The following is a 9,087-nucleotide window of genomic DNA, read 5'->3' as shown; positions in this document are numbered from 1 at the left end:
AACAGCTGCCTCGCTGCCAGGTCTCTCTATATTGGAAGTATTCAGATTCCAGCCCTCTCTGTGTGTGGTTTAATTTTCCTTTCTACTGTACTGTATGGTCAGAAACATGAGGGTCAGAGTGTCTTAACTTTCAGTTTTCTCAATGATGAACATCAGAATAAATTCTTAGGATCAGAACTTCCATGATTTATGACATGAGGAGAACTTTCAGAATGTTATGACATGAGGAAAGTTATGGTAAAGCCCTCCTGCAGGTTATTATCTCTATTGCTCCCAGTAAAATAAGCTCTGCCCAATTTAGTCCACCCTATTTGTTGATTTGAGTCCTCATATGACATGTGTCCCCAGCAGTCTGCTCCAATCTCTGGTCATATTTAAGATGGTAGGGATTACAGTCCACTGTTTCCAGGAACCACTACCTGTGGCGTCTCTACCATCTTTCCCCAGCTGGGGGAGTGTTGACACTCAGAGTTTCTCCTCTGATGTTCTCTCAATATAGCACAGTGCCAGGGATGCCCTGCTCTTGGGCCAAGTTGGCCATCTGGGAGTCTAGGACAGTGGAGGACAAACCTAGAGCAGTAAGAAGCTTCTGACATGCAGCTCTGTCACCCACTGCTGCCAAGAATCAGGCATTCCCCATAGCAGGACAATTTGCCTTCTCTTTAGATGATTTATTATTCCTTATTTAAACTCCCCAGCTGTCACAGCACAAAGGAATGACCTGTTACTACCTCTCACTTTTGAATCTATCCATTCATTCTATCCTCACTATTAAGCTTCAAGTACATCTCTTTCTAGAACTTGGGCTGGGATGGGAGAGTCTGTGAGTGACTTCCCAACCTTCTCAAAAAGAGGATTTTCTGTGTTTTTATTTGGTTGCATGTTTATTTGATTGTTTAAGAACTTTACTTCTTTAATGAGTGAGGTAATTCTGTTCCTGAACCATTTAAAAAGCCCTTTCCTTAGTAACAGATGTGTCATCTCAGAAGTTCTTTCTGATTGGCTGGAGCTCAACTGATTTGAATTTTAATGTCAGATTCTATTCTCTTTTCTTCTAGTCTTGTCAGTTTTACCCCAGTCTTATGCTCTACTGACCCCCATTAAAGCCCCCAAGAAGAAAATGGCCATTAATGGAGTCGTGGTGCTAGGATCTTTTATCATGGTTTTCCTGATGCGTCCTCAAGAATCCTGGGCTATCAAAGGTAGGTGCCGAGAGAAGCAAAACTAGGGATATAATCTCTTAGAGCATTGGAGAGATGAATGGTGGACATTTGCAAAACTGTCTTTGGAATGAAAGAAAAGTGTGACAGGTATTGTGTGGTTATAAATCTGAAAGTATAATAAACTGTAGTCTGGAGGAGTTTTGTCTTTACCACAAATTGAAGTCAGTCACGTTTAGTTTAGAGGAACAAAAACTGAGTTCTATATTGACTAATACCATTGACTTTGAGAGAAACCAGACTTGAGGTGGAAAATATGTTCTGAGAAGCATTAACAAGTTACTGTCTGGGCTTCAGTTTCTTTCTGGAAAATTAGTGCAATCAAAATTTTAAACCTCACAGAATTTTGTGGGGATTAAATGAGAAAAAAATATGAAAACTTCTCAGCTCCTGTACTTAGCTGAATGCACAGTAGTTATTTTTTGGCATGTGAATCCTGTCAGCATATTTTGAGCACAGATATTATATTGAGGATCAGTATAGAGGAAAGTCCCCCAAAAGCAACAATCTACTCCAGGGAGGGGAAGTATGCTGATCAGGTATGCTGATATGAATTGCATTACATATGTATACATAGCAAATAATTCTGTTACATATGTAAAATTAATGTCATCTTGTATGCCATTTTTATCTCCATTGAACAAAAAGAGAGATTTCAAAATTTTGTTTGATTCCAAAGTCCTAAAGCCACCCTCTAAACAGTGTTTCCCCCTTCTTAGAGCTGCAGTACCCTGAGAGATCCCCTGGAATTAAGGCTGCAGTGTATTTAATGCCTGGGAAAATACACTGAGTGAGCAATTCTCTTTTGGGAGCTGCTACTGGATTTCCAAAGAGGGGATCGTTTCTCGGCTAGTAACCTGGAGCCTAATAGCTTCACAAGACTCTGGGGTTTCCAGGCCTCACTTCTTTCAGTCCACGCCCTCTAACTCTGCCCCTTTACTTCTCCCCTGCCAGCTCTGTTCAACACGGATGTCCTGCACCTGAGTCTCATCTTCCTATTCCTCCCCACTCTCCATCACTCGTTCACTCATACAGCCCCACTCCATATCGTTCCCCCACACCCGCCCACATGTTTGTCTCACATCCTGGGTTCTTCTTCCTCTCCCTCTCCTGGTTCCAACTTTAACTCTCTTCCCTGCCTTTTCAGAGGACCATGTGATCATCCAGGCTGAGTTCTATCTGACGCCTGACCCATCAGGAGAGTTCATGTTTGACTTCGATGGTGATGAGATTTTCCACGTGGATATGGAAAAGAAGGAGACAGTGTGGAGGCTGGAAGAATTTGGACGTTTTGCCAGCTTTGAGGCCCAGGGTGCCTTGGCCAACATAGCTGTGGACAAAGCTAACCTGGACATCATGATAAAGCGCTCCAACCACACCCCGAACACCAATGGTACACAATGCTGCACTCCTAGACACGGGAATCGTAACTTTGAAGTAGATGCTTCAGCTTGTTGTGTTATGTTACTGTATGTTACTGTAACTGACTTTCCCTCCCAGGGGCCCAACCTCGCCATAAGCAAGTCCCTACTTCTCATGCCACAGACTCAAGAACTTTACATGAGTTTGTTCCTTTCCTGATGTGCTCACATCTTGTCCCTGCCAACAACAGTCACTCACAGAGTCATTGCCCCAAATCTATGCTGGGGAAACCAAGAATGAAATTATCTCCAGGACCTAAAATATCCTTCTATATATCTTATACCACAACACTGGCTCCAGTTCATGGGGGAGAGTATCAGAGATAGGAGTCTGAGACATGGCATAGATGCTCAGGGCAGAGTTTCCACTGCTTTTTCCGCTTCGGTGGGAGGAAGAGGGGCCAGCCTAAGCAGGGAAGGCTAATTTCTGTCCTTTGTCCCCAGTACCTCCAGAGGTGACTGTGCTCTCAAACACCCCCGTGGAACTGGGAGAGCCCAACACCCTCATCTGTTTCATCGACAAGTTCTCCCCACCAGTGATCAATGTCACGTGGCTTCGAAATGGAAACCCTGTCACCACAGGAGTGTCTGAGACAGTCTTCCTGCCCAGGGAAGACCACCTTTTCCGCAAGTTCCACTATCTCCCCTTCCTGCCCTCAGCCGACGATGTCTATGACTGCAAGGTGGAGCACTGGGGTTTGGACAAGCCTCTTCTCAAACACTGGGGTATGGACCATCCTTCAATCTCCTTTCTTTTGTGATTTCCTCCCATGATGCCTGTGTCTGGTGCTTTGGGACCCAGAGTCCCCTAACTCATCCATAACAATTGCTGCAATTCCTATTCCTTGCCTTCTCCCATTATTCAGCTCCCCACACTGTTCAATCTTCATTTCCTTAATTCATCATTCCTCTCATTCAGTTGATTAATAACTATTCTTTTGACTAAATACCCTACCTTTGGTTCTAAGTGCTACTCCATACCACAGTCATTACTTCCACAGTCATTACTTCCACACTATACTCTGTATTATTTTTCCCCAGAGTTTGAAGCACCAACCCCCCTCCCAGAGACAAAAGAGAATGTGGTGTGTGCCCTGGGCCTGGTTGTGGGTCTGGTTGGCATCATTGTCGGGACCATCTTCATCATCAAGGGCACACGCAAGGTCAATGCTGGTGAACGCCGAGGGCCTCTGTGAGGCACCTGCAGGTGGGTTTGATGTGGTCAGAGGAAGACATAGATGGAGTTATCCAAGGGTAGGAGACAGAGTGGGGAAAAGGAAGGATATGTGATGCCTTTAAAGGAAAATGATAGGGAAGTTATAGTTCTTGATTTACCTTTGCTAGGACAGAATCAGACATTAACATCATCTGGTATCCCAAAGCCTCAAGGTCCCATATTCCTTCCCATACATGTGCACCTACACCACAACTTCAATCTTGGAAATCATCTCCACTACCTAAGACCATTGTTTCACATCAGACTTTTGAATCAAGTGATCTAGGAAAGATTTGGGCACTTCCTGGTTTATGATTCCAGACACAGATCTTCAGTTCAGAAACATTCCCAGAATTTGGCTCACTTAGGGTTAGGGCAGATTCACTTCAAGAAATGAAAATTCTTTGAAGGCCAATGCTGTTTTTGTTTCTCCAATCTGAAAAGTGGTGTTAAAACTTCTAAGAGGAGGTAAACCATGGTCTGCTCATTCATGCTCATTTGGAGAGTAGGGGGTACAGTTCATGTTGGAAAGGTTGTATTTACTAGACAGAAATCAAATGAATATTTAGAGACTTTTCCAAAGTCAAAGGATTAAGGGAGAAGAGGAAGGAATCTGAAAAAAAAAGTGCTTTAAATACTCATCTTAGCTCTTTAGTAATTCTGTGTGTCCTGCTACAGGCAATGCAGTTTCCAAGAGAGAAGATCAATGAAGAAATTTGTGCTTCAGTAGTTTTATAAACCTGGCAATACTCCAACTGTTCGCCTCACTGAAGGCAACCATTCTTCAGCATTTTCCAGCCCTTTACCTATTCTAAGAATGATGATGCCTTCCTGATCTGTCCAGGCTCTGACATCTAGTTATTCCCAATTTGTTGCTCCTTCTTGGGTCTATTTTCCTCCATTTTCTACCATCATTTTAATATCACCAGGGAATGCCCCCCGAATAGACCCCACAGGATCCTGTCTCTGCTATGGAACCTTGTGAATGTTCAATACAGACATCCCTTCTACACTTATTGCTTGGGTTTCTTCAAACTGTGACTGTGACTTTTTTGAACACAATAAACTGTTTGATGGGTCTGAGATTAATTTTTGGTATCTAAGCCTGTTCTTTACAGGGACTAGGGTTTAAATGTGATTCTTTCATCCTGAAATGTGTGAATGTTGAATATATGTGATAAGTTCTGTAAGTAATCAGAAATATTTAGGTTCATTAGGACTACACCTCTTTCATAGTATCCGCAATCAATCCAGTTGCTATGGTCCAGTCCCCCAATGGAAAACCCTAGAGTAGAGTTCATTTGTTGGGAGATCTCTATTTAGGATGGTTTCAGAATCTGGTTTTGGTTCTTGATCTCCAAGTCAATGATAATTCTAGATCCTTGGTAGAATGAATGTTAAAGCGTTGGGTTTAGCCACACATAATGAGTGAGACTGATGATGGGGAGCAGACAGGAGTGGTGTGAGGAGCAGAGTAGAGGAGGATTTATATATGTTATAGGATTTACATACCAATGACATCCACTCCAGGTTTAATGAAAAATAGGATTGGACACTGTGGATCACCATTACCCATTTTATTAACATGGTCTTGGATGCCTGTTTTATTACCAGAAGAATGGTTTGACTTATTCTTGGAACAACCTTGTATTGAATATGTATCTCTGGGTTGAAAAACCAAGTAAAAAATGGGAGGTTGGGCAGAACTTGACATTAAAATGGAATGAAAAAATGTTTGAAACACAGTGGGCTATTGCTCATTTATCTGTGAAACTATTACTTGAGATTTATTTCTAACTGGTTACCAGAGCCTACCCCAAACCATGAAGATCAATTATCCTGACAGTTAGATAGAGTGGCAAATAAAGGGTGTTGAATAGACATCAACTTGAGCTTCATCTTACTCTACATTTACTAGCTGTGTGTTCAGTGACACCTTGCTTAACTGAACTTACCTGATTCCTTTCATGGAAATACTGATGGCAGTTTTTACCACACTGAGTTATTATAAGAATTAAAGGAAAAATGCAAGAAGAGTAATCAGGTACCATACTCAGTGGTAATAGTATTGCAAAAATTATAAATTCCATTATTTTTTCACAAAATTTCTACAACCTGATGATAAAAATCTCAGAAAAGTATAACCAAAGCAAGACATGAACGGTGGCAGAATATGCCATCCCAAAATATGCTATTCTGGCATAAAGATTGTTTTGAGCTGATAAGGTGGTCTCAGGTAATAAAATTGCAGTAATCACTTGTTGGCTAAAGAAGGAGTCTGTGCCATAGCAGATACCTCCTTCTGCTTCTGGATCCACACCTCTGATATTACAGAAACTCAATTCAAGAAATTAACAAACAAGGCTTTTGGCTCAAACACACTAATACCAACTGCTCTGGTTCATGGGGGTCCTGACTTCCATCTCTAGGTATTCTCTTCCTGATAGTCATCATAAGCTGTGTTCTCTCAAGGGTCTCAAGCACATGCTCACATGGTCAGCAGTACATCAGATGGTCTCACTACTTGGAAAAGCAGAAATGACATGAACGGGGAGGTGCAAACAAACCTGAAGTTATAACCTATGAGTTTCACAGGGAAACCAGAACAACTTAATCCTGATGGTGACTGAGAGTGGCACTAATAGCAAATTTTTGGTCAAACACTCAGGTGTGCGAGGATGACCAAAAGGGGAAAATTGTTGGAGTAATTTCCCTAGGAGGCCATTAGACTGAGATGGCTCTAACATCTTGGCAACTTACATAAGCAAACTGAAACCTGAGCCAGACTCAATTCCTGTAAGCGCACTGGTATCCCAGCAAAGTCACCAATAGCCAAATGGGCTTTCCAAGAAAGGCAAGTGAAGAGAATATAGCCAATCAGGGAATTTCCATGCTCTGCTTCTGCGTCTGCTCTGTCAAAGCCTGTCCCCTAGCTCCTGTCACACAACTTTTCACAATTTTCATGTTGGCACTGCCAGATTTGAATCATGTTCTCAAATAAACATTTGAAAATTGTCTTACGTCTCAGTTTACCTTTTAACACCTTAAAGGACTTACTAAAAAAGAACAAGTTTCTGTACTTATGGCTTAAAGAATCAAAGCCATGTCTTCAGAAATTTGAAAATAGGCACAGGTGTTTCTTTTATGTAGCTCCTATTTTTATTATAAAATAAATACATGTACAATAGAGAATACAATAAAACTCAGACACATGTGGAATAAAAAAGAAAACATCTATTTCCTCCCATATAAAAGACATGTTTTGAATACCTTTAAGAACCGTTTTAAGTTCCCAGAAAAATTGGGCAAAAAGTACAAAGTTCCCGAATTTCCACATCTTCCCCCGTGCTCCATATACAGTTTCTCTTATCATTAACATTTGTCATTACATTTGTTACAATTGATGAACCAAAACTGATACATTATTGCTTGCTGATGTGCATAGTGGGATTAGGGTTCACTCTTAGTATTATACAGATCTCTATAGTTTTGCCTTTTCCAGGATGTCATATAGTTGAAATCATACAGTAAGGGCTTTTCTAGTCTAAGATAATTCTTTCATGTAGCAATATGCATTTAAGGTTTTACCACATCTTTTCAAACTTAATAGCTTTTTTTTTAATTGCTGAATAATACTTCATTGTGTGGATGTTCCACAGTTTATCCATTCACCTGCCAAAGGACACCTTGCTTGTGTTTCCAAGTTTCACAATTATGAACAAAGCTGCTATAAACATTCCTGTGCCAGTTTTTGTGGGGACATATGTTTTCAATTCATTTGGCTAAATACCTGAGAGTCTAATTGCTGGATTGTAAGGTTTGAGCATGTTTAGCTTTGTAAGAAATCACCACCATGTCTTCCAAAATAACTATCCCATTTTGCGTTACCACCAGCAAGGGATGAGATCCCCTATTGTATGCATCCTGGTTTGCTAGCATTTGGGGTTGTGAGGGTTCTCGATTTTAGCCAGAAGGCCACCTTTTAACAACTTTCTATTTTAATTACAGATTCATAAGAATTTGCAAAGAGAGTATAGAAAGACCCTGAAACAGTGTACACCTTTACCTAGTTTCCCCAAATGATTACATATTTTATAAAACTATAATACAATATCAAAACCAGGAAACATATTGGTGAAATGTGTGTGTGCAGTTGTACACCTATGTTTCCTCCCATGGGTACCTTTGTGTGACCACCACAGTCAAGCACAGAACTCTTCCATTACCACAGAGATCTCCCTCATGCTACCCTTTATATTCACAACCACTTCCTTTTGGGCCCCATGACCCTCACACCTGACAACCACTAATCTGCTCTCCATCTCTATAATTGGTCATTTGGAGAATGTCAGATAGATGGAATCATTCAGTACGGCACCTTCTGAGCTTGACCTTTTTCACTTAGCGTCATGCCCTTGAGATCCATCCAAGTAGTTGGGTGGATCCTCAGCTTGTTCCCTTTTATTGCTGAGAGTGTTCCATGTTATGGGCACACCACAGCTTAACCATTCACCTACTGCAGAGCCTTTTGGTTGTTCCTGCTGTGAGCATTTTGTACAGTTTTATGTGAATGTGAGTTTTCATTTTTCTGACATAAAGGCCAAGAAATGTGATTCCTGGGTCAGGAGGTTAAGTGTATATTTAGTTTTTAGGAAACTGCCGAACTATCTTCCAGAGAGACTGCACCATTTCACATCCCTGTCAGTGCAGGACACATCCAAGTTCTCTGCATTCTCATCATCATTTGCCCTTGTCACTATTTCATATTTTAGCTATTTCAATAGGTATGGAGTGATATCTCAGCATGTTCTTAATTTGCCTTTCCTAGTGGCTAGTGATGGTGAACACCATTCAATGAGCTGATCTGCCATGTGAATATTCTCTCTGATAAATGTCTCTTCATGTCTTTCGCCCATTTTGTAATTAGAGTAGTTGTGTGTGTGTGTGTGTGTGTGTGTTTACTGTGGAGTCCTGAGAGTTCTTCACAGATTCTAGACACATGCTCTTTGTGATATTTTGGGTGTGCAAATATTTTCTCTTTGTATCTAAACTTTTCAGTCCCTCAACAGGATATTTTTCAAAATAAAAGTCTTTAATTTTGGTAAAGCCCAATTCATTGATGCCTTTCCTTTATGGATCATGCCCTTGATGTCATGTCTAAGAAGAACTCTTCACTAGACCCAAACATTTCACCCCAAAGATTTCTTCTTGTTTTCTTCTAAAAGTTTTA

General features: G+C 41.0%; 1 protein-coding gene across 1 annotated transcript; it reads left to right on the top strand.

Moving 5' to 3' along the window:
* Positions 1-1,043: 1,043 nt before the first annotated feature.
* Positions 1,044-4,946, top strand: LOC112816077 (HLA class II histocompatibility antigen, DR alpha chain). Its single transcript, XM_025862432.2, has 5 exons — positions 1,044-1,202; positions 2,368-2,613; positions 3,086-3,367; positions 3,683-3,848; positions 4,536-4,946. Exons 1-4 carry the CDS (start codon positions 1,121-1,123, stop codon positions 3,835-3,837), a joined length of 765 nt encoding a protein of 254 aa, XP_025718217.1. The 5' UTR covers positions 1,044-1,120; the 3' UTR covers positions 3,838-3,848; positions 4,536-4,946.
* The last annotated feature ends 4,141 nt before the right edge of the window (positions 4,947-9,087 follow it).

This window comes from Callorhinus ursinus, unplaced genomic scaffold, assembly GCF_003265705.2.
Source record: "Callorhinus ursinus isolate GAN/ISIS: 27379988/994484 unplaced genomic scaffold, GSC_fseal_2.0 scaffold59, whole genome shotgun sequence".
NCBI lineage: Eukaryota > Metazoa > Chordata > Mammalia > Carnivora > Otariidae > Callorhinus > Callorhinus ursinus.
The sequence above is the reverse complement of the archived record's forward strand: the minus strand, read 5'-3'. Positions and strand labels throughout refer to the sequence as shown.

Excerpts from the sequence above, each read along its gene's own strand:
- LOC112816077 (XM_025862432.2), top strand. The coding sequence starts at position 1,121 with ATGGCCATTAATGGAGTCGTGGTGCTAGGATCTTTTATCATGGTTTTC. Across the intron at positions 2,614-3,085 it reads CCACACCCCGAACACCAATG|TACCTCCAGAGGTGACTGTG; the intron begins GTACACAATGCT and ends CTTTGTCCCCAG. Across the intron at positions 3,368-3,682 it reads GCCTCTTCTCAAACACTGGG|AGTTTGAAGCACCAACCCCC; the intron begins GTATGGACCATC and ends ATTTTTCCCCAG.